This window comes from Astatotilapia calliptera, chromosome 10 (genome assembly GCF_900246225.1).
Source record: "Astatotilapia calliptera chromosome 10, fAstCal1.2, whole genome shotgun sequence".
Taxonomy (NCBI): domain Eukaryota; kingdom Metazoa; phylum Chordata; class Actinopteri; order Cichliformes; family Cichlidae; genus Astatotilapia; species Astatotilapia calliptera.
Window position 1 is genome coordinate 27,298,553 of NC_039311.1, and position 24,740 is coordinate 27,323,292.

Genomic DNA, 24,740 nt, shown 5'->3' on the forward strand with positions numbered 1-24,740 from the left:
CCTCAGCTCGTACCTATGATAATTTAGACGCCTGTGTGGTTGTGAGATCTCCTGACTTGGTGACCGCTGCGTCGCTTATGGAGGTCTGTAACTGTTCTCACACACATGATTGACACACAACCATTTTACTGTTCTTCCTTAGAAAAGAGTGGCTTTAAATCTCTTTCAAATTGATATCTGGCAGTTTTTTTGGTGATGCTTTTGTTGGTCGTTGTGAACCGTAGGTGGAGCCTAAAGATGTGATGGTGTGTTTGACGACACGAACCCTCATCACACGTGGTGAAAGTGTTGTCACCCCTCTAAGTGTGGAGCAAGGCCTGGATGTCAGGGACGCCTTTGTTAAGGTACAGATTTTGTCCTGTTTTAGAGGTAATACACGTAATCACCAAGTCTTTCACAGATCATGTTGTGATTGTCCTCCAGACAATCCAACTTCTTCTTTCTACGAGTCTGTCTTTCTGCAGACACACTCTACAGCTATAGCTGGTAACAGAGTCCTTGACTTACTCTCCAGGAGATCTGCTGTGAGCTAAAGAGCCAATTTAGCCATTACCTGCAAGTTGGAGAGCTCGTTCATGTACAACTATGCAAGACTCACTTATTCTGCAGAGCAGGCGAGAATTTAAGACCCTAGATAATATTACAAGGCATGGACATTTGTTGTCACTGTCATGATGGTTTTATGGAGCTTGGTTAGGAGAGCCTGCACAGGTGCGATACACACACAGACCTGGAAGGTGCTGGCTTACCTTAAAATGTGTCCCTCCACTTACCCCCCTATGCTGGTGGATGGGACACTGCTTGTTATTTCTACACCTTTGGTGGTAATTGTGTAACATTTTCCCATTCCTAATAACTATGAAGTATTTATGTTGGAGTGAAGTGAAGTCTGGGAAAGGGTCTGTGGGAAAATATTTTTGGGAGTCTCCGAACCTTAATGACGCTAATGACGTTGCCGTACAACGAAGACAATGATGGTGATGAAGAAGCACACTTAGGAGGCGGTGAGCGAGTCTGCTTCAGCAAAGTTCATGAATTCTGTCATCCAGGGGATCTACGGGAGGTTGTTTATCTGGATAGTGGATAAGATTAATGCTGCCATATACCGACCTCCTTCCTGCGAGAGTACCATCATCCGAAGATCCATCGGTTTGCTGGACATCTTTGGCTTTGAGAACTTTATCGTCAACAGGTGAGAAGTTGTGTAAAAGAGTGTTTTTGTAGATCATTTATGCTACTTTATTAGTTTAACGCTGTCATCTTTTTTTTTTTCCACTGTAGTTTTGAGCAGCTGTGCATCAACTTCGCCAATGAGAACTTGCAGCAATTCTTTGTCCGCCACGTCTTTAAACTGGAGCAGGAAGAATACAACCTGGAGGACATCAGCTGGCAGCACATTGAGTTCACAGACAACCAGGATGCATTGGACATGATCGCCAACAAACCCATGAACATCATCTCCCTCATAGATGAAGAGAGCAAGTTTCCCAAGGTGCAACAGATATTTAGTAGATACTTGTAAAGATAAGTCTTACTGAATTTGGCTTTGATTGATGTGCGTTTTTTTTTTTTCTTTTCAGGGAACTGATGCTACGATGCTGTATAAGCTCAACTCTCAGCACAAGCTCAACTCCAACTACATTCCTCCTAAAAACTGCTACGAAACCCAGTTTGGTATCCAGCACTTTGCAGGAGTGGTACATTACGAGACCAGAGGTACGTCCCTGTTCATCAGATTTTTTCTGTTTGTGTTGGTTTGTCTGATTTAAACTTATATTGAAGCAATGATTTTTATTCTCTCACTGATACGTTTAAAAATGCCAGCAGGAATCGACTGTACTGAACAGACCAGTCACAAAAGTTGCATAGACCTGACGTGTAGTTACATTTCTAGGGAGGTGCACATCAGGTTACAACGTTGATTTCCCGCTGAAGCATAAATTTCCAGTAACTCCAGACCCTAATTTGGCCTTTGAAGGTTGTTTTCCCGAGTCTTTCAATCAAGTGGGTGAAATAAACATTCTATCAAAAGGTCATTCAGAAAAGTTAGCAGCAGGCACACTGAGAGGATATTGATTCTGAAATCAACCTGTCCTGACAGGATTTTTCTTGTTTCCTCAAAACAAATGTGTTCTTCCCGAGTTATTACTTTTAAAAGGTCAGTAGGGAAAGTTACCAGCAGGCACATTAAGATCATATTGATTAAAAAATAACTTTGGTCTGAAGAAGTTTTTTCTGAGGAAGCACAGACAGTTCGGATGAGGGTCTCATGGAGGGTGTTTGGCCACAGCAGTCTTAATAGATGCTTCATCACATCTGACCAGAGCTCTCACCTCTCAGGCTCTTACAGCTGCTGGAGAAACTAATCATTATCACATACTCTGAGCTGGTCCAAAAATGAACACTTTGTTTCACAAGATTCACTCAGAATTACATTAAAGAGGATATTAAGGATAAATATCGGTTTCAATCAGAAATTCTTCATCTGCAAAAATCAAAGCAAGAATTTAGAGTTTAGATGCCAGAAGAATAGTTACAAAGAAATCATTTAAGCCAGATGTTCCGGTCTTAAGGGATATCGACACAGGAAGCGATTCACTCATCGTGCATCGTTTTGATGCTGGGAGTCGGCTCTGGTTGCCTGGTAACCATCTAACATGTCTACCAACTTGTCATAAGTTAATGTCATATCCTTCACACTCATTGGTAGTTGAGAAAAGTTTAAAAGGGCATCCACACAGGAAGTGACTAGCAGCAATGTAGCGTCCAGAGTAGGGATGGGTATCGTTTAGGTTTTATCCGATACTGGTGCCAAACCGGTACTTTTGAAACGTTGCCGGTGCTTAAACGGTGCTCGAACCGGTGCTTAAAGAATGGAAAACACAAACTTGTCCAAAAACCTCTTATGTTTAGCTGTTTGTTTGTAAAAAAATAACAATGTTAGCCTTTTCTGCAGCTATAGGTCATATATGGTATCACTCTTGGCTGGAAGCAGTGCTTAAACAATGGAAAAAACATACTTTGTCCAAAAACCTCTCATTTTTAGCTGTTTTCCACTTTTTCTTTGGTAATTTTAGCCTTATTGGCCAGGGTGAAGGGAGTATTTGCCATCAAACAAGAAGACAGCCGCATGTAACTACGATGGTGTTTGCTAGTTCACCTTATGTGCATTATTTTAATAACGTGATTAGCCTACTCAACGTAAATTACACACGAACAACATTAAGCTACTGACCCAGAGAAGAACGGCTGCTGCTGCCATCATCATCCGTCATCATTTCTGCTACACTGGCAGGGCTAGGGGCCAGGACTCTCCTCTTCGGGTTCTTGGGGGGATGTTGCTAACTCCGGTTCCGATAACAGGCACCACACCGGCAGTAGATGTGCCGGTGTGAGGTCTCACAGCAAGCTATCAAATACGGTGCATTTCTCGGCTTAAAAAAAACCTGCTATGCGTCACCAGGTGTTTCATCAGATTCGAGGTGTTACCTCCTTTGCACAGTATCAGCTTAAAGCACTTGTTGCAGGCTGCTGAGTTTGCATCTTTTGCTGTGGAGTACAGCCAGAATTTTGACTGCTTCGCCTTGGGCATTTTTAAGCTGTAGTTCTGCTCTAAAAGAATGTACGTACCTGGGCCCGCCTACTATCCTTGGAAAGGTAAAATGATTGGCTAGAATCCAAAGTGTATCACATCTCAGGGAAAAAAGCACTGAAATGTGCGCTGCTTTTCGGTCTGGTTACTACCGTTTATGTCAGAACCGGTGCCAACAATGGCAGGGCTACAGACGAAAGGTAAAAGCAGCATTACCTTAGAGGGGTTTACCTCTGACAAACATCTGGCAGACAGTCTTAACAGTTTTTACCTTCGTTTTGAGAACTATGATTGTTCTAGGCAGACCAGCACACTGAGGGAAAAGACCATCACTCCCCCATCTATTTGTATTGATGAGACAGGGGTAGCTAATCTTTTTAGACATACCAAAAGCAAGAGTCCTGGACCTGACAACATCTGTGGACAGGTACTGAGAACTTGTGCTGATCAGCTGAGTGGGATTTTTCACTATATCTTCTCACTTTCTTTAGAGCTACAGACAGTACCTAAAATTTGGAAACATGCGATCATTGTCCCTGTTGCTAAGGGCAGTTCTCCTAAGGCACTGAATGATTTTAGGCCTGTGGCTCTGACTTCTTTAGTGATGAAGACATTTGAGAAGATAATTAAGAAGGAGATTTTAATGCATGTTGAACACCATCTTGACCCCTTCCAGTTTGCCTATAGAGCAGGGAGAGGTGTGGAGGATGCTGTTGTCACACTCCTGCATCTCTTGTATAAGCATCTTGAGGCCCCCCACACCCATGCAAGATTATTATTTGCTGACTTTTCATCTGCATTTAATACAATTCAACCCCTCTTACTTGCTGACAGGCTTTACAATCATTTCAAGCTTGACACTAGTCTGGTCGGCTGGGTGACAGACTTTCTGACTAATAGGTCACAATGTGTGAGGGTAAATCATGTCTTTTCTGATGTGTTCTCCTCCTCTACTGGATCACCCCAGGGTTGTTGCCTCTCTCCCCTTCTGTTCATTCTGTACACAAATGAGTGTCGCAGCAATTTCACAAACAGACACATCCTGAAGTTTGCTGACGACACAGTGATCGTCAGTCTTCTAGTGGGGGACGAGTCAGGCCATGGACAGGTTGTAGATGATTTTGTGAATTGGTGTGATGAGTCCTTCCTTTCACTTAATGTGTCAAAAACTAAAGACATGATTATTGATTTTAGGAAGTCCTCTTATAGCTCATCACCCACTATCATTAAAACTGCCGATATTGGGATCGTTGAGAGTTATAAATATCTAGGTGTGGTACTTGACCATAAACTGTGTTTTGAATCTCATGCTGATGCCACTACTAAAAAAGTTCAACAAAGACTGTTCTTTTTAAGGAAAATGAGATCTTTTAACGTCTCATCTGAGATGTTGTCCTTGTTTTATAGAAGTTTTATCGAATCTGTGATGTCTTTTTGTATCGCTGCCTGGTTTGGTAACCTAACGGTGAAGAACAAGAATCGGTTGGGACTTCTGGTAAAAACTGCTAGCAAAATTTCAGGGCGCTGGCAAGATGGACTTTCGGCCATTTACAATAGAAATGTGCTTAGAAAGGCTCATTCTATTATTAATTGTGTGAACCATCCACTTCACAGTGAGTTTGAGTTGTTGCCTTCCGGCCGCCGTTTTAGAGTACCTCCGAGGAGGACTAAAAGACTCCAGGTCTCTTTTATCCCTACTGCGTCTTGTCTCCTTAATGGCAAATAATTGTCCTTGAATTTTTTATCATTATTGTTATTATTGTTTTATAGTATTGTTCTGTTTGTTCTTATCCTCCTGCTGCTAAACTAATTTCCCCTTGTGGGACAATAAAGAAATTGAATTGAATTGAATTGAATGATACCGGTACCCATCCCTAGTCCAGAAGCCACTGAAAGTCAATTACATTCAGCGACTTTAAGTGACTACGGGCACTACGGGGACCCGCCCATTGGCCTCTCAACTTCAAGACAAGACACTGAAGCCACAACACATGAGAGTGAAGGATAGTGTTGACTGACGTATGAGACCATGGTAAATACATAGGGTTACCTAGACAACCACAGCCTGGAATGTCCACTAGTGGCTGATCATCAGTTTCAACACACTCCTTAACTCAGGACCAGCCCCATTCCCAGTGTTTATTTGTCCTGTGTGGCTGGTTCCGGTGTGGATTAACTATTTTTTTAATTTTAACCTCCTAGGACCTGGCGTCCACATATGTGGACATCCCATTTTGGGTTATTTAGACCAAAATACTCAATTTTGCTCTACAAGGGCCTGATATCCACTTACGAGGACATTATATGCTACTGTTCTATCGAAATTTTAAATGAATATCCTCATACGTGGCTCTCATTTTTCTTAGAAACAAAAATCAGGTAAAAAAAAAAAATCTGGTAATTCTTTGTTTTTACATTCATTGGTTCCCAATATGCCCAAATATCAATGAGAAATGAAAAATGCATGCCGTGGAAGAGTTCGGGTCCTAGGAGGTTAAGTTTAACAACTTAACCTCACTTTGTTTAATGTCTCTAAGCTACAACATGCAGACCAGCTTTGAACAGAATTCACTAACATGTCGTTTCATCCTCAGGAAAATATCCCTTGGTTTGTTTGAGTTTGTTTGGAAATTGATGTGAATGCAAAACCTAAACTTCTCTTAAATACATGTATTGCAACTTGAGGTGACTGTTGTGATTTGGTGCTATATAAATAAAATTTAATTGAATATTGCTCATGCACGATACTGTGCTGCTGTGTGAAGTTTAGCTTGTTCCTTTAAAATCATTGCATTCTCATTTAATCTGAAAAGGTCATTCAAGCAAGTTAGCAGTTGTCACACTCACAGAAGATATTGATTAAAACGTTTCAGTTCAATTTAGTGTTGAAAACATGACCAAGATATAGTGATATTTTTTTGTAAATAAATTTCTGTGCAAAAATCAGTGCAGTAAAAATGTTGATTCAAATAAGATATAATCAGTCCTCTGTCTTGCTTTTTCTCATTACGCCCTCCTTTCAGGCTTCCTGGAGAAAAACCGAGACAGCCTCCACACTGACATCATTCAGCTCGTCCACTCGTCCAAGAATAAGTTCATCAAGCAGATCTTCCAGGCTGATGTTGCCATGGTGAGACCAACAAATGCATTAAAATCATGACACTATATGTTGTATCTTTTTTCTGTTTTGTTATTTGGTTATTTGGGTTGGTAAATAATCGATATTCACTTTATTTATTATTTTGGCTTTGAGCTGGAAGAAATTATTACTTTCTTGGATTAATTTTCACTGCAAACTTATGAAGGCTTTTACAGCAGCGCACCTTCACGCCTCTCGAAGAGTTCAGCCTCACCGATTGTTTGTTCAGCTTGAGCTACAATGACAGAAAGAGAGCCTTTGGTCAAGAGCAGTAGGTAGAAGAAGTAAAAGACATTAAGCCTGAGCAGCTGCCTTTGTTTTACCCGGCCCCTGTCAGCAACATGAGACTGTGGCTTTCCATCACTCTCCCACTGCACAGATCTCCCACGATGTGCACATCTGCCACCCCCTGTCTTTGGTGTGGCTGCAGCTTTGCAGGGACTGTGAGTTGCCCTTGTGAGGCAAGCTTAAAGGTCCTAGCTCCCTACCTGATGACCCGATGTCCCACACCGCATCCACCTCTCTCTTTATTAATTTGTTTTAAAGATTTATAAATTGCATGATGTTTAAGCTTGTAAGTAATTAGATTAACCATGTACTTATGAAATTACAATATTGATCAAAATGATCATGAATATGTTTTTTACCATAGCCGAGCAACCCTACTTTAACACATTGCATCATTTTCAGTTTCTTTCTGAAGCGTTTTAAATCTGTAGACCGGTGTTGTTAACATCGTGCGTGTCTTCTGCCTTCCTTCGGCTTCTCTCCTAATGACAAACACCTCCTCTCACTCTGCTCTCTTTTCTCTTTCCTCTTTCTTTTCCTCCTGAAATCAGTTTCTATGTGGCTATCAGCAGCCCAGCACACCTGCTCCCAAGGTAATCACCAGCCTTTAGCCACATGTGGTCCCTCCAACCCCGTGTGTGTTCTCTTAAGCCGAGTCCAATTATCCATGACGTGCTTAGCAGCATCCCTCTGCTCCCTCTCAGCCCTTCTTTTTATTTCACAGGTGTGCCAAAAGCAGAGGGGAACATTGTGCTGATGAGGGGAAATTTGGCGTGAAGTTAATGAAAAATAATCTTTCAAACTCTCTGACACAGTAGGCAGTTCTGCATACAGACGAAAACTCCTGCATGCTTTTAAAATGTTTAAATCTAATTTTGTTTTGGCTTTACTCACAGGATCACAGTGACAACTGGTGTCAGAGATTTTGTGTTGTCTCCTCTTTTAATTGTCCGTCGTGTGCAATAGAAATAACGTGAGAGCAATCTGTGTTTGCTTTGTGGATCTTAAGAGTTTGAAGCCACTGGTTATTTATGGTTGTAGAGGTTCAAAATTAAATTCCCATTTAGGGTGTTTTATATACCATTGTGATGTCCCATTACAGCAGCATCAATAGCATGTCTTTACCTGCAGTGCAAACATTCTGAAACTATCTGTTTTGTATGTGTTTGCGTTCGTAGGGCGTTGAGACGAGGAAGCGCTCCCCGACTCTGAGCAGTCAATTCAAACGATCTCTGGAGCTGCTGATGAGGACGCTCAGTGTGTGTCAGCCGTTCTTCGTTCGCTGTATAAAACCCAACGAACTTAAAAAACCCATGGTGAGCGTGATTTATTACTATGTATGCGCTTCTGTGTTGCGATGCCCCAGAGTACAGAGATATGTTCAGAGTAGGGTGACCATATTTTGATTTCCAAAAAAAGAGGACACTTAGCTCAGTCATGAAGAACTTGCTTAAAGAAACATATTTAACATATTTAAACGATGCCTTCTCTGTGTGGTTAATTAATTGTGAAATAAAATATGTCATATAGGCTTTTACAAGTCAACAAGTGCAAAAAAAAATAACTTAAAAACCTCTGGAATTAAATAATGGTACAGAAATAATGCCTCATCTGCATAAAAAGAATTACCAGTACTGGGTCGGTATGAGCCATAAAGCCATAAAGCCTTTGAATGAAAACGAACACTGTTGTGACAGTGATGTACAGTCTTGTTGGTATATGTATGATTTCTATACATTTTACATCAGATAAGAACTTTGTTTGTAAGATTCAGATAATTATTTAATAAAAGTGAGACATTTTAAATGAGAATAAGAAAGAAAAGTATTTCCTTGTGCCCCCTCTCCCTGTTAATGCCCTACCTGCCCCCTGGCAAAACTTTGCTAGACCCGCCCCTGACACAGTTACCAGCTGTCAGCTACATAGAAAAGGATCCTGGTGTTATTTGTCTCTCAGAAACAGTTCATAACTTCCCTTCAACTCATTCATGTCACCTAAAAGGTAATCCTGTTTCTCCATCACCTGTTTAGCTCTGATGATTCAGTAAGGACATCTCCTGGTTTCATCTTCATGTTTCCATCTCGCCACATATCCAAACCGATATCATATCACTATCAGTAACATAGCACCCACCCAGCTGTATAGAAACTCCGTCATGCTAGCTAGCACGCAGTACGAGTTATTGTAACTGACTGTAAAATGTCAGCACAACGAAAATAAACTCCACCTAAACTTGGTTTATATCTGACCCAGATAGACTGCAGGTCATAACTTCTTATGTTATGACTTATATAACTTCTTAAATCCCCCCGGACAGAATGTGAAAAGTGGACATGTCCGGGGGAAAAGAGTTGGTCACCCTAGTTCAGAGTGCAGCCACAGCATAGCACCGCCCCCTTGTGAAAACAGACTGTCTCTGTTATATAGTAAAGTTTTCTTTATTATATATATATACTATATACACTATATACTATATATATATACACTATATATATATATATATATATACACTATATATATATATATATATATATATATATATATATATATATATATTAAACTTTCTCATAGTTGTGGAGTTAAATGAGAAAACTGATGATGCTAAATTAGCTTAGCATATACCCGGCATAAAAGCTTATTACAGCATGAAAACGCTGGCTCTATCTGAAGGTAAACTCATGAAAAACTCAACACTCGTAATGCTGAACATACAGTCATAAAAAGTCATAAAAAGTATTATTGCAGTAACATAAGACTATCAGTAGGACTATATTTTGGCTGGGAAAACTATCTTCCTGAAACGTAGTTAGCTGCGATAAGCTAACTAACGCTCCTGAAATTATAGAAATGGTCTAAAACACAAGCATCACAAACATTAGTTTGAAACTAAAATAAAACTGGGCCTGTAAGCTTCTAATTTCACATATTCATAGCTTATAGCTCACCAGTGATTGTGTGACCCACTTTAGCATGATGTAGATTTAGTTTTGGTTTGAACCCCAAACCTTTATAAGCCTTCATTTGCACATCAGGAGGCACTGCAGAAAAGGGTTAACTCACGTTTTAACACTGGATGCTTGTTTCTCCTTCTCAGCTGTTTGATCGAGAGCTGTGCGTTCGTCAGCTGCGCTACTCTGGCATGATGGAGACCATCCGGATTAGGCGGGCGGGTTATCCAATCAGATACACCTTCGCCGAATTTGTGGATCGTTACCGAGTCCTGATGCCTGGCGTCAAACCTGCTCACATACAGGTCAACATTAAAATCAGTCATCTGTTTCACTGCTTAGTCCTGACAGATTATTTTAGCTGAGATATTATCATTATTATTAAAGAATCTTTTACTTAGATTACAGAATGATGGATTTTTAGAGCATATATCCACATTAATACAGCATATAAAACACGGTGTAGAGGCTATTTGAGCTTCCAGTCTTGTATCAAATATAATTACGGTATATTTACAGCAGCATACCCTTGTTTAAAAATGTGAATATGGTTTGGAAAGTATTTGAAGCTGTCTTTAATGAATTTTGACCTTAAATTAACTTACTTAAAAAATATATTTGGATATATTTAATAGATGTTTGTTAAATTTAAAACTGACACATTGCTACATAACCTTCTTAACTCTTTCCCCCATTGAGACAACATTTGATGACCTCCCCTGTAGCGTTAATGATGAGTTTTGACATTTTTTACTATATATCAGTAAAGTTGTGGTTTGTTCTGGATTTTTCCAAGATCCTCCTGACATCAGTCATTTTGTTTTATAGGCAGGAAATCTAATATGACAGCTCAGAAAGTTCAGAGAAGAGAAACGAGGGTTACCCCAGTAGGTGTCTAAGGTCGAAAGAGTTAAACTGACTGTAATTCAACGTTTCCTTAATTCTGATGAAAATCTTAATGATAAACCTTAAAACAAAGTACAAATTCATGTCAGGAGTCATTATTTCTCATTTTTTCTTTCCAGGAGGACTTACGGGGAACCTGTCAGCAAATAGTCCAGGCCCGGCTGGGAAAACATGATGACTGGCAGATTGGAAAGACTAAAATCTTTCTAAAGGTTGGTTTCCTCATGTGAAAGTTAGCTTACTGAGGCCTTGATCCAAAGACTTCTGAATATTCGGCAGAATATTAGACAGTTTAGGCTCCTGGTGATGTAGCAAAAGGCTTTTCTGCCTTAAAAAAAGTTTTAGACCTTCTTAATGAAGCTCACTGCAGTGTCCATCTGTGTAAATGTTGAACAAGGTCTTTAGTTCATTTATCACAGGATTTCTTCTGCAGCTCAATAAACTTTTTTGATTTTGCAGGTTCTTTTTAGCATAGCAGCAAAAAGAGAAAACACAAGCATGCTCAATCAGTCAATGACATTCACTGCTGTCATCCCCAACCAGACACTTTGAGGGGGCAAACCATCCTAGCAGGTCAATTGTATGTGGTTAGGGTATACACTAGGTAGAAATGCTGTACTTCCTGGCTGTTTCTACTGTTCTTTTCTAATAAAAGCAAAATCACCAAAAACTTTGATGACCAAGAACATTTTTTACTTTAATAGCTCAAGTTTGTTCCCTCTAGACGAATTGTCTCAGTATGGGTCCCCAAGGCAAAAAACACGAGCTCCTATAAAGATAATTTCAAGTGTTTTATTTAAGTTATTAAACATAGTTTTGGCAAAAGAGCTCTACTGTGCCTTTTTGTTGCATATTATAATTTAATAACTTTTCTTTTCTTTATTTGCCACTTTGTCTCCTTTCAGGATCACCACGACATGCAGCTGGAGATAGAGAGGGACAACGCCATCACCGACAAGGTCATCCTTATCCAGAAGGCTGTGCGTGGGCTTAAAGAGAGGTAAGCGACTTGTAGGCGATTCCCAAATATCAAAAGTGTTTGTAGCTCATTGGAATAATGCTCTCTTCTTCCTTAAAGTGTAAAATTAGGTCCAGCATATATACATATCTTTGGTTTACCACAGCGTGAAGCAAAGGAGTAATGAAAAGAGATTTCTGTCTTAACCTACAAAGATAAAGGTTTGAAATCTAGTTTGTTTCCTTCTGTCACTCCTCCAAGAACAAACTTCCTCAGACTGAAGGGCGCTGTGACTGTTATTCAGAAGGTCTGGAGGGGTTACCGGTGCAGAAAGAATTACCAAATTGTGAGTTGTCTACATCAACAGCCTGTTTTTCTGTAGTTTTTTATGTACTGAAATATTCTGAAAGCCTCAGTATGTATTTGTTTCTTCCAATTTTCATCTGTTCTCTCTGTTTTTTGTTTTCAAATTTGCAAGGTCGTCTTAAACCAGATTAAAACGAGACAGAGTGCAGTGGTAGCTCTTTCTTTATTTTATTCCAAGTTGCATAAAATTGAGCCTGGTCGTTTTTACAATCTTGCTTCTTGCAAATGTTAAAGACATATGAAAACATTCCTTCCCCAAGATGTAGTCATGTGCGAGCCTCAGCACACGGTGTCCAATACAAACAATTACAACACCAACAAAAAACAAATTAAATACATAACAATAATCCCTGACCTGTCAAACGCGTTCCCCTCCTTCAGATGCAGTCCGGCTTCTTGCGTCTCCAGGCCGTCTACAGGTCGAGGAAGTACTACCGAAGCTACCGGACGACTCGCCTTCGTGTGACTCTCATCCAAGCCCGTTGCCGCGGTTTCCTCATCCGGCAGGCATTTTGGCGGCGTCTTCGTGCCGTGTTGACCATCCAGGCCTACACCAGGGGCATGATAGCCAGACGCCTCTGCCAGAGGCTCAGGGCAGAGGTAAATAGTTACTACATTTACTACTGCTACCTAAATCATGTTGTAGGCGGGTCAGGAAGACGAGAACACTGGTCCTGAGGGCAGACTGACAGATGGAGGTGAAAGATAATATGGCGTCTTTATTATATTTTATCTGTGCTAGATGCAACTGAACACAAGTTTGTTACTTTGATGAAGAGACAGACGATATCATTTTCAAGTCTACCCAGTTAGCTTAGCTTAGCATAATAAGTGGAAAAAAAGGGTTCACCTGTAGCTTCTGTTCAAAAGTTACAGACTTAGTATAGATCTACATAGCTACCAGCTCCAAAAAGTGAAGCCAATGCAGAAGTGCCTTAAACCTCCATATTTTTTTTGTAATGACCAGAGCAGGGGGTCCTGTGTTTGCAAAAACCTCATAGCCTCTTTTGATTTATGATCTCATTAAACCCTTTTTGATGAGTTTATGGCCTCAGTCACTAGTTTTATGCCTTGTTTAATAATGTCAATTTTGTAACTTAAGATCACATTAAGAGTCCTATTTAGTAAGCAGTGGTTATCAACACTGTGGCTGATCAGCATTTTGTATACAGTCTGTACTAACAATATCCAAATGAATCTCAGTCAGAAACATATAACTCGCTTATTAGTGCCATTTATCTTATTTAATGCTAAAATAATTTTTAAAATAACACTTTTTGATTTTGTTACCTTCAGAAAAAAACTATTTCTTTATGTTAAGCTGCTCTGGTGGCTCTGGCTTCACATTGTCATGAGAATAGCAATTATGTGAATAACTTAATTGTGACAACAGCCACTAAAGAATTAGGGAGTTGATATAAACGTCAGCGTGCCGTTACAAAAATCTTTTGATTTCATCCTTTGATAAATAAAAGGCCTCTAATCACCAATAATTTTATTTGCTACAATGAGCAAAATGATTCAATGAAGTAGCAAAATAATCCATAATTGAATCTTACCTTTTGATTTTTGTATCAGTCATGTCAGGCTTTATTTAAAAAAGCGACCACCCCACCACTGTAAGTTATTTTTTATTTCTTTTTTTGATTCAAAAGGAAATCCCTGTCATTCCAATGAAAATGTTTAATGTGTGTGTATGTGTTTTTTTTTAAATATGCTTGGTTAGGATGTAATTTATTCAGTTATAATGTAAAACCCCAACTTATTGAAAGTGTTCCTGAGATCATGCAGATATTTCCATGACAGACTCATACATATTTTTAATGAAGTGGTGCCTGAGGACCCGAAGATCATAGACATATTATTGATTTTTAGCCTTGTCCCTTGCGCAGAGATTTCTCTAGATTTTTCTCAGTCTTTTGATGATATAATGTGCATTAAAGATGAGATATTCAAAGTCTTGGCAATTTTACGTTGAGGAACTTTATTTTGAAATGCAATTTTTAGAGAACATCTGCCTATCATTACTCCCAATAAACTCTGCCTCTCTAAGAAGCTCTTTTTATAAGATAAGATAAGATAAGATAACCTTTATTAGTCCCACACGTGGGAAATTTGTTTTGTCACAGCAGGAAGTGGACAATGCAAAAGTTGTGACGCAAAAATTAGAATACAATAAGAATAAATACAGTACACAGCTGTACAGAATAGAATAAAATAATATACTATATACAGTAGAATAAAATAGAATAAAAATATACAATAAGATAAAAATAGAATACGAATGCTATATACAACTGAGTAAAAATACAACGATGCCAGAAAAGATTATTGCACTTAGTGTTATTGCACATGTGTGGATGTGTGTGTTTGTTCAGTTAAAGTCTTTGTTGTGGAGTCTGACAGCAGTGGGGAGGAAAGACCTGCGAAATCTCTCCGTCCCACACTGTGGGTGCCGCAGTCTCCCACTGAAGGAGCTGCTCAGTGCTGTCACAGTCTGCTGCATGGGGTGGGAGACGTTGTCCAACAGGGATGACAGCTTAGCCGCCGTTCTCCTGTCACTCACCACCTCCACTGGGTCCAGAGGGCATCCTAGAACAGAGCTGGCCCTTCGGATCACCCTGTTCAGTCTCTTCCTGTCCCCAGCAGAGATGCTGCCGCCCCAGCAGACCACACCATAAAAGATAGCAGAAGCCACCACAGAGTCATAGAAGGTCTTCAGGAGTGGGCCCTCCACCCCAAACGACCCAATCATGTTACTGACCTGTTGCCAAATAAGCTGATTAGTTGTAAAGATTTTCCTCTATATGTTTCTTTTTATTGCCACTTACTTTTCAGCCTTTTTTTCCCCCTCTCTCCAAGTTTTTTGAGACATGTTGGTCCCATCAAATTAAAAATTGCCTAATATTTTTCATTTAACAGTAAAATGTCTCATTTTAAACATTTGATTTGTTTTGTGTTTTATTGTGAATAAAATATGGGATTATGACATTTAGAAATCATTGGATTCTGTTTTTATTTACATTTTACACAGCGTCCAGCCGTCTTGGAATAAAGGTTGGACAGTTTGGTTTATCATGTGGTCAGACATAAGATGAAAATATTAGTCCTGGGTATTTAACTCTGAGTGGGGTTGTCATCTTGGTGGTGGTCCTGGAAGTTGCCAAGCCACCCTCACATCATGTGATTGGTTAGGTCACATGAGTTGCCTCTGCTGGCCTTCATTGGGTTTAGGGTAGTCACGGCTCAAAGGCCCATTCTGAGCCAGGATTTGTTAGTGTGAGTTTAAATAATTTTTTAGATCTTTTGCAAAGTTTTGTTTCACTTGTCTTTATATATTCTTACATTTATTCTTTCTGTATTAAACTCTGTTGGCCTAAATTATGTCACCATAAAACTATTTTTAACACATTATGTTACACCGATTTTAAATAAAAGTCTGTAAAGCTGTTTTCATACATGCACTGCAGCTCTGAGCTGTGATAAACACGATTCGATGGGTTCACATGTGAGAATGCAAATGTCCCATGTAGTCAGGTCAGTCTTTAACCTGCCGGCGCTGACATGCTGGTTCTCAGAGTATTTCCAGTTGCTCGGTGCAGACTGTTTTCCCCTGTGTGCTACATCTTTGAGAGCATAAATGTGGGTAATATCCTGACCTGAGTCTCAGGAAATTGTCCAGAATTTATGTGTGAAAACAGCTTTTGTAAACTATGGAAATGTTTGTTAGCTTTTCAACTTTTTCAGGGTAAAATTGCTATTTTTATATGATTTTTTCCCCTGAAGACTGTTAAATAAAATATTGTATTTTGTAAATGTTTGCTTAATCTCATTTTCTTATTAAATTGAATGTTCGGGGAACTGTAATATTCTCAAACATGTCTGCAGTTCAAGCGAAGAGCGTGAGGTCTCTAGGAGCACCGCAGCAGAGCGGGTGACAGACCAGAGGCGGCTGCTGCTGCGTGTTATCATGTTAAACATGTTCATGTGTCAGAGTGTTACAGTGTTGACCTCTGCACTGTTTTTATTCATTGTTGGTTATGTTAGTGTGTAGAAGTTTAGATTTATTCTTCTGTGAATAGCTCATACTTCATGTCGTGTTCAGCTTTAAACAATATTCATAATCTTTGTTGACTATTATCTAATGATAATGATTTGGTAGATTAGTGTCTACTCTAGTTTTGACTAACAGTTAATAGAGAGCAAGACAAACAATAAGATAACAGAGAAAATGTAAGCATAATGCTCCATCTTCCTCTGTGAACTCTTGTCCCTCTGTTCCTCCTCTCACCTCCCTCTACAGCTGCAGCATCGACTGGAAGCTGAGCGCCAGCGCCTGGCTGAGGAGGAGCAGCTGCGAAACCAGATGACAGTTCGGCGGGCGAAGGCTGAGGCTGAAAGGAAACACCAGGAGCGGCTCATCCAGCTGGCACAGCAGCAAGAGGACAGGGAGCGGGAGGAAAAGGAGGAGTCGAGGAGGAAGAAGGAGCTGCTGGAGCAGATGGAGAGGGAGAAGGAGCAGCCAGTCGACCACTCGGACATGGTTGACCGTATGTTTGGTTTCTTGGGGAACTCCGGGCCGCTGCCAAACCAGGATGGACAGGCACCAGCTGGTTTTGAAGTATGTATATGTGGGTTTTGTAGTCCAGAAAAGATGTCTGATTAAATCATCCATTAGCTAGGATTCCCCCCTCCGGTTTTTGAGGGGGACACATGGGGTTCTTAGGATTTTTTTCCAGGAAATGTCAAATATGTAATTTCCTTAATTTCTGGTAATCTGTGCATGCCCCTGCATGCATTTATGATGGAAATAGTATAAAGATAATATCCTTGGCCCTAAAGAGGTTGCATGAATACTTCAACTCCTTCAGAATGGAATATCAATACATGTCATTGCCAAGAGGTGTGCTGTGTCTCCTATCTCAATGTCAAGAACATGGAGACAGGCAATTACTTGAGGAGAGCTGGACAGGGCCATAGAAGGCTCTTAACCCATCACTGGACCAGTATCTGCTCCTTTGTGCGAGGAGGAACAGAATGAGCACTGCCAGAGCCACAAAATGACCTCCCGCAGGCCACTGGTGTGAATGTGTTCACACATTATTACTTCTAGGCTACTACTGTCATTCATTATTATCAGGATGTGCTAAAAACTCCCTGAAAAGCCTTCAGTTAATTCAAAATGCTGCAGCAAGAGTACTGATGGGGACTAGAAAGAGAGAACATATTTCTGCTCTATTGGCTTCCCTTCATTGCCTCCCTGTTAAATCCAGAATTGAATTCAAAATCCTGCTCCTCACATACAAGGTCTTAAATAATCATCTCATCTTAATGACCTTGTAGTACCATATCACCCCATTAGAGCACTTCGCTCTCGTACTGCAGGCCTACTTGTTGTTCCTAGAGTATTTAAAAGTAGAATGGAAGGCAGAGCCTTCAGTTTTCAGGCCCCTCTTCTGTGGAACCAGCTTCCAGTTTGGATTCAGGAGACAGACACTATCTCTACTTTTAAGATTAGGCTTAAAACTTTCCTTTTTGCTAAAGCATATAGTTAGGGCTGGACCAGGTGACCCTCAATCCTCCCTTAGTTATGCTGCAATAGGTGTAGGCTGCTGGGATATTCCCATGATGCATTGAGTTTTTCTTCTTCAGTCACCTTTCTCACTCTTCAGTCACCTCTCTGCATTGAATCATGCTTGTTATTAATCTCTGTCTCTCTTCCACAACATGTCTTCTATCCTGTCTTCCTTCTCTCTCCCCAACCATTTGCGACAAATGGCCCCGCCCCACCCTGAGCCTGGTTCTGCCGGAGGTTTCTTCCTGTTAAAATTTGAGTTTTTCCTTCCCACTGTCGCTAAAGTGCTTGCTCATTGGAGGTCATACACTCAACAAAAATATAAACACAACACTTTTGTTTTTGCTCCCATTCCCCATGGGATGGACGTAGAGACCTAAAATTCATTCCAGATACACAATATAACCATCCCTCCCAAACAGTGGTCACAAATCAGTCCAAATGTGTGGTAGTGGGCACATCTGCCATATTGAGATAATCCATCCCACCTCACAGGTGTGCCACATCAGGATGCTGATCTGACATCATGAGTAGTGCACAGGTGTACCTCAGACTGCCCACAACAAAAGGCCACCCTGGAATGTGCAGTTTTGTCTCACAGCAAAATGCCACAGATGCCACAAGCAATGAGGGAGCGTGCAATTGGCATGCTGACAGCAGGAATGTCAACCAGATCTGTCACCCGTGCATTGAATGTTCATTTCTCAACCATAAGCCGTCTCCACAGGCGTTTCAGAGAATATGGCAGCACATCCAACCGGCCTCACAACCGCAGACCTCGTGTAACCACACCAGCCCAGGACCTCCACATCCAGCAGGTTCACCTCCAAGATCGTCTGAGACCAGCCACCCAGACAGCTGCTGGAACAATTGGTTTGCACAACCAAACAATTTCTGCACAAACTGTCAGAAATCGTCTCAGGGACGCTCAACTGCATGCCCGTCGTCCTCATCGGGGTCTTGACCTGACTCCAGCTCGTCGCCGTAACAGACTTGTGTGGGCAAATGCTCACATTCGATGGCGTCTGGCACGTTGGAGAGGTGTGCGCTTCACGGATGAATCATAGTTCACATTGTTCAGGGCAGATGGCAGCTGAGAATGTCCCAGTTCTTGCATGGCCAGCATACTCACCGGACATGTCACCCATTGAGCATGTTCGGGATGTGCTTGACCGGCGTATACGACAGCGTGTACCAGTTCCCACGAATATCCAACAACCTCGCACAGCCATTGAAGTGGAGTGGACCAACATTCCACAGGCCACAATTGACAATCTGATAGACTCCATGCGACGATGTGTTGCACTGCATGAGGCAAATGGTGGTCACACCAGATACTGACCGGTTCTGGGTCCCCAGACCCCCAATAGCGCAAAAAACTGCACATTCCAGGGTGGCCTTTTGTTGTGGGCAGTCTGAGGTACACCTGTGCACTACTCATGATGTCAGATCAGCATCCTGATGTGGCACACCTGTGAGGTGGGATGGATTATCTCAATATAGCAGATGTGCCCACTACCACACATTTGGACTGATTTGTGACCACTGTTTGGGAGGGATGGTTATATTGTGTATCTGGAATGAATTTTAGGTCTCTACGTCCATCCCATGGGGAATGGGAGCAGTAACAAAGGTGTTGCGTTTATATTTTTGTTGAGTGTATGATTGTTGGGTTTTTTCTCTGTATGTATTATTGTAGGGTCTACCTTACAATATAAAGCACCTTGAGGCGACTGTTGTTGTGATTTGGCGCTGTATAAATAAAACTGAATTGAATTGAATGTCTGACCAAAATAATCTGAAAAAACTTTATGAGAGTGGTCTGAGTGCTGACTTCCTTTATTGGGCCCTGTGCTGACTGCCTGGCATCATAGCGCCTGACTGACATTTGCCATAGAAAGCCAAAATTGGCAGGACCAACACTGGCACCCCGCGCGTTTCACAGATGAGATTCACTTTGAGCACATGTGACAGACGTGAAAAGGTCCAATCATGTTGCCTGCAACATCATTCACAAATGACAGTGGCTCAATGGTGGTCTGGTAAGGCATATCCACAGAGGGATGCACAGACCTCTACAGGCTAGGCAACAGGACCCTGACTGCTGTTCGGTATCAGGATGTAATCCTTGGACCCATGTCAGACCCTATGCTGGTGTAGTGGGTCCTGGGTTCCTCCTGGTCCACGGAAATGCTCCGGCTCATGTGGTAAAAGTATGCAGGCAGTTCCCGGAGTCCAATAGTAAACCTCTGAGACATTCTGTTTCTGTCCAGTCGACACCACCAGGTTCCACCTCAGACTTAGTGATGCCATGGTCCTAGTCTACACTGAGGGTTTTAGTACTATTTAGATGTAGGAAGTGAATGGTTTGTTTGGTCCTCACCAAGAACAGTGTTCAGTGTTTTGGTCTCTGGTTTTTGGCTGATTTAAATGTTTCACTCTCCTTTCAGCTCTTCTGTTTTTTGTCTCCTAGAAATTTCTCTCACATATCATTTTGTTTCTCAGGATTTGGAAAACACGCCTTGTGGTGAGGAAGCTGAAGAGGAGGTTTTGAGCGAGGCTCCCCCGTTACCTGACGAGGAAGAGGAGGATTTGTCAGAGTATAAATTCTCCAAGTTTGCAGCCACCTACTTCCAGGGTGTCTCCATCCACACCTACATCAGACGGCCACTGAAACAACCTCTGCTTTTCCACGAGGACGAAGGAGACCAGCTGGTGAGGCTGACCTTCGATCTCAATCCCAAAGCCTTTTACAGCCCCCGATCATCTATTTAAGTTATTCGTATTATGTGTTAATGGGCTCAGCAGATTTACACACGTACCGGCTGCTGAGCCGATTACGAATATGTTTTGGGCGAAAAAACCAAGTTAAACTGTCACGCTTTTTGTCCTTTTTCTGGAAAAAGAAGAGAACACAACCATATCACCAAAAATGTTGGTTTTTCAGTTTAGTTTTGGTATGAATAAATTGTTAATTTTCTTATTATAACACATAACACAATCCAATCATCTTAGAAAGTTCTTACTGAGACGGCAAAACAGTCACACCTACACAAAGGGACCTTGTAACTCCTCGTTAGCAGAAAGTCAGAGTTCAGACATGTGAATGATCAACTAAAATCCTCTGGGCTTCAAACACTGGCCTACTAAAATGTTTACAATGCTTTACTCTTGACTGCTAGTGGTGCTACAATATAGGCTGTAACCTACAGAAAAAGAGTCTCAAAGCTGGTGATTTTTTATTTATTTTTATAAATCAGAGATAATGCTGTAGAATAATTTTGAAATCACTCTAACGTGTATAATGAAAAATCAGGTGATTTCAAAAAAGTTTTTCTTATTTGCCATATTTGACCTGTCCTCCAGGCGGCTTTAGCTGTATGGATCACTGTGTTGAGGTTCATGGGCGACCTCCCGGAACCCAAATGCCCGATGGTCATCAACGACGGCAGCGAGAAGATCCCCGTCATGACAAAGATCTATGAAACCCTCGGCAAGAGGACCTACAAGCGAGAGCTGCAGGAGCTGCAGGTGGAGGGAGAGGTGAGAGGATGCTGGGGATTGTATGAGTCGTTACAGATTGTCAGGTCAGAGCCTCCAAAATGTCATCTCCTGTTTGTACCTACAGAACAGCTCCATAGACAGCCAGAAGAGGAACAGCGTCAGGCATAAACTCGTGTCACTCACTCTGAAGAGGAAGTCCAAGATCACTGAGGAGGTGAGAAACACATCACTTCTTTTCAGCTGATCTAAGTAAATAATTTATTTAACATGTCCCATGTTTTCCACTTTTAATCATAGGGTGACGTGATAACAGTATATAACCAAACCTTAAAAGAGTGTTAACTTAAACAAAAGAAATGGGAGAACCTGGACAAAAATGGCGGTGTAGTCAGTACCGTCAGTGGTGACTCCAGTTTGGTGGCTGTTCTATGGGGTGTGTATATGTGTCCCATATTATATGTGTTGTACCGAGTCAATCAACTGAAAGGGAATGAACAGTTATGCCTATAACTTCTGCTCCCTGAAGGAGAGGAACGGGGTACAACACAAGATTGCCCCGCTATGCCCCGCCCCAACTTGGCTTGGTGAAGACTGCTATCGAACTGAGGGATCATTGTGATGATGGGCTATATGTGCAGATGAGCCTGTGTGCATGTCATCACAGTCATCACAGGTCATCTGCCTTAAAGCTGCTAATAGAGATTTCTTCAGCCAGGACATGCAGAGGTGTGATATCCCATCTTATTTGTGTTGTACCTCATTCCTTTCCTTCGGGGAACAGAAGTTATAGGCATAACTGTTTGGGGTTTTTTCAAGCACTGGGACACTTGGACACCGGGAAACTGAAGGTGGCACACCGGTGCAGTGTTGCACTGTTGCCTCACCTTGAACAGATCCTACATTTGCTGTAATGTTTGCATATTTTCCCTGTACCTACATAGATAATGTCTGACTTGATAACATAGAGATCCAAAGACAAGCCTGTTAGGTTACCTGGTGGTTCTCAGTTGGATGTGAGGGCCCATGTTTTTTCTCTTCGTTAGCCTTGTGATGGATCAGTAACCAGTCCAGGGTGTACCCCACCTCTTAACCACAACAGCTGGGGTAGACTTCTTGTTGGGAAGTTTTTTACCACTATAGCCCAAAGAGTGAAAAAAAAATCCAAACGTTTCTTGGATTCTGCAAATTTAAGCTCAAAACCTTCAAATTAATGCTTTTCTCTGTAACGCTGATGGCAGGTCACCAGGCGGCTGACAGAGGGGGACTACAGTCTCCAGGGAAACAGCATGCTGGAGGACCGACCCACCTCCAACCTGGAGAAACTTCACTTCATCATCGGCAACGGCATCTTGCGGCCCACCCTCAGGTGACCCATGAGTGTCATCGGCACTAAATAGAGGCTGCTCCTAGAAGCAGCAGTGAGGGATGAAGATGTTGCTTGCGGCAGCATGACGATGCTTTATCGATGTTTTTGGACCAAGCAAATGACGCACTGATGTTTTTGCTCTCTGGAGTTGATGAAAAACTTCAAGATTTATTCTGATTGTAGATTTTGTCTTGAAGATGACACTGAATTGAAATGAATAGGTTTGTTGAAATCAGATGGCTTTTTCGGCTAAATTCAAGTGTGGAGAGCGTTACTCCTGTGAGTGTGGAGCTTGAATAGTTAGTGTGGAGAGAGGTTTACTTTCATACCATGATTATTAAAAGTATTTCTTATTAAGTTAAAGCTATTGAGATGATTCTGGCTTGTGCATTTACTACAACCGTTCAGAACAGTCAAAATTAAAGGTCTCATAATCTGCAGACATATACTCCTCCTGTCTGCTTCACAGAGAGTCACTTTCCACTGTATGGTTTTGTAAACTATTAGAGACTCTAATTCACATCTTAGAGGAAGCCCACATACGAGATGCTGCAACACAGTTTAAGAAACTTAAAGGAAAAGAAAAATAAATTTCTCACAAAGACGGAACACAAATAAGGCAAAAACAGAAAATCTCCTGTAACTCAGCAATTAATAACTAATGCTATAAACGGTAATATTTAAACAAAATGGGATGATTAGTTAAAAAGGGAAGATAATTTGGAAACCAAAGTAAAATTTATTAAAATTATTAACAGAAAGAATTTTTAATATTGGAGAAACAGAGAAATGATTCAGATTCAGCACAAAACCTGGTCACTCTCCATTTTTTGTTGGGTCTTAGAAACTGCCAGAGGAGTCCTGCCTCAGCATCTGTTGAGCTCGGGTTCACTGGGCTTTAGCAATTTAAAGACACAGTGTTAAATAGAAACCATTTTATGCTGTTGGCATAGCAGACCTGGAGTATGTTCTGTATGGAATATTTGGCGATAGATCACCTCGCTGCAGGAACACAGTCCCTACATCCAGATGCTGCGCAATCCTCTTTGGAAAGTTTTTTTAAATGGGGTCTAATTTGATTTAGCTGTGGTGACTGTCTCGTGTATTGAAGAAGGCCTCTGATCTGTTTGTTGAATGTTGTCCTCTGCCTCAGAGACGAGATCTATTGTCAGATCTGCAAGCAGCTCAGCCAGAACCCGTCCAAAAGCAGCCACGCCCGCGGATGGATCCTGCTGTCCCTCTGCGTGGGCTGCTTCGCCCCCTCCGAGAAGTTCGTCAAAGTAAGAAACGTATTTCTGATGGGAAACTTGATGATAAAACCTCACGGTTAACTGGTGAAAATTGCAACTCATTTAAAAACTGAAATGGGAAAAAAATAACCACAATTGTAACTGCAGTGTCACCATTTTTGCACTTTTACACGCTCAGTTTTTCACTTGTATCTTCACGTTACTGATATTTGCCCACCACTGCCTGTTTAAAGTGTTTTGTGGTACTCACTGTTTCGGCCCTATGCCGCCTGCAGTACCATTATTTTCATCCATGTAATTGTACTGCACATGAAAGGTCAGGAACAAAAAGAAAATTCATTTAATAATAATATATTACAGATGATTTAAATTTGACCATAAAATAAAGAAATAATGGTAAACTGCAATAAATAAGCATGTCAACAGAAATTTACAAAAAAAAAACACGACCGGGTTTCAAATGTGGCTGATGTTTCTAATCAGCCACCTAACAATGTTTCTTCCTTTTTACTAATGTTGGTCAGCCAGCTAATCCAAAGCAGACATGTGTAAAAGATAAAGTCATATACACTACGAACAAAGATATAATCTTTTGTTTTCCGGCAGTGGATTTCAGTCCAGGAGAGCAGATGGGACAGATCTATAACTCGATCCACTCGCATTCAGTCAGTAAACAGTAGTCTGTCCGTCTCCACCATCACCATCAGCAGGTCTGATGGCTGAAAATCAGTTTAAGTCCTCAAAGAAGTAAAAGCTTAAAATAAAGTAGTCAAAGGGAGAATCTCAAAGATTTCATCTGCAGTTTGATCATTGCAAGAATTCATTTTAAAAAAAAACATAGCAAAAGT

General features: G+C 41.1%; 1 protein-coding gene across 2 annotated transcripts in view; it reads left to right on the plus strand.

The window, feature by feature from the left end:
* Positions 1 to 24,740, plus strand: part of myo7ab (myosin VIIAb) — a 49,938-nt gene that overhangs the window by 10,509 nt on the left and 14,689 nt on the right. Inside the window, exons 9-27 of one of the 2 annotated variants that reach the window (XM_026182793.1) lie at positions 7 to 83; positions 225 to 344; positions 1,050 to 1,192; positions 1,282 to 1,492; positions 1,581 to 1,716; positions 6,616 to 6,722; positions 7,571 to 7,612; positions 8,198 to 8,335; positions 10,114 to 10,272; positions 10,993 to 11,085; positions 11,779 to 11,873; positions 12,093 to 12,177; positions 12,579 to 12,797; positions 16,501 to 16,818; positions 20,278 to 20,487; positions 21,139 to 21,315; positions 21,401 to 21,490; positions 22,515 to 22,642; positions 23,796 to 23,922. In XM_026182793.1, the coding sequence (XP_026038578.1) occupies positions 7 to 83; positions 225 to 344; positions 1,050 to 1,192; positions 1,282 to 1,492; positions 1,581 to 1,716; positions 6,616 to 6,722; positions 7,571 to 7,612; positions 8,198 to 8,335; positions 10,114 to 10,272; positions 10,993 to 11,085; positions 11,779 to 11,873; positions 12,093 to 12,177; positions 12,579 to 12,797; positions 16,501 to 16,818; positions 20,278 to 20,487; positions 21,139 to 21,315; positions 21,401 to 21,490; positions 22,515 to 22,642; positions 23,796 to 23,922 (2,675 nt within the window). The remainder of the gene's footprint in view (positions 1 to 6; positions 84 to 224; positions 345 to 1,049; positions 1,193 to 1,281; positions 1,493 to 1,580; positions 1,717 to 6,615; positions 6,723 to 7,570; positions 7,613 to 8,197; positions 8,336 to 10,113; positions 10,273 to 10,992; positions 11,086 to 11,778; positions 11,874 to 12,092; positions 12,178 to 12,578; positions 12,798 to 16,500; positions 16,819 to 20,277; positions 20,488 to 21,138; positions 21,316 to 21,400; positions 21,491 to 22,514; positions 22,643 to 23,795; positions 23,923 to 24,740) is intronic. The other variant, XM_026182794.1, reaches the window with a different exon arrangement.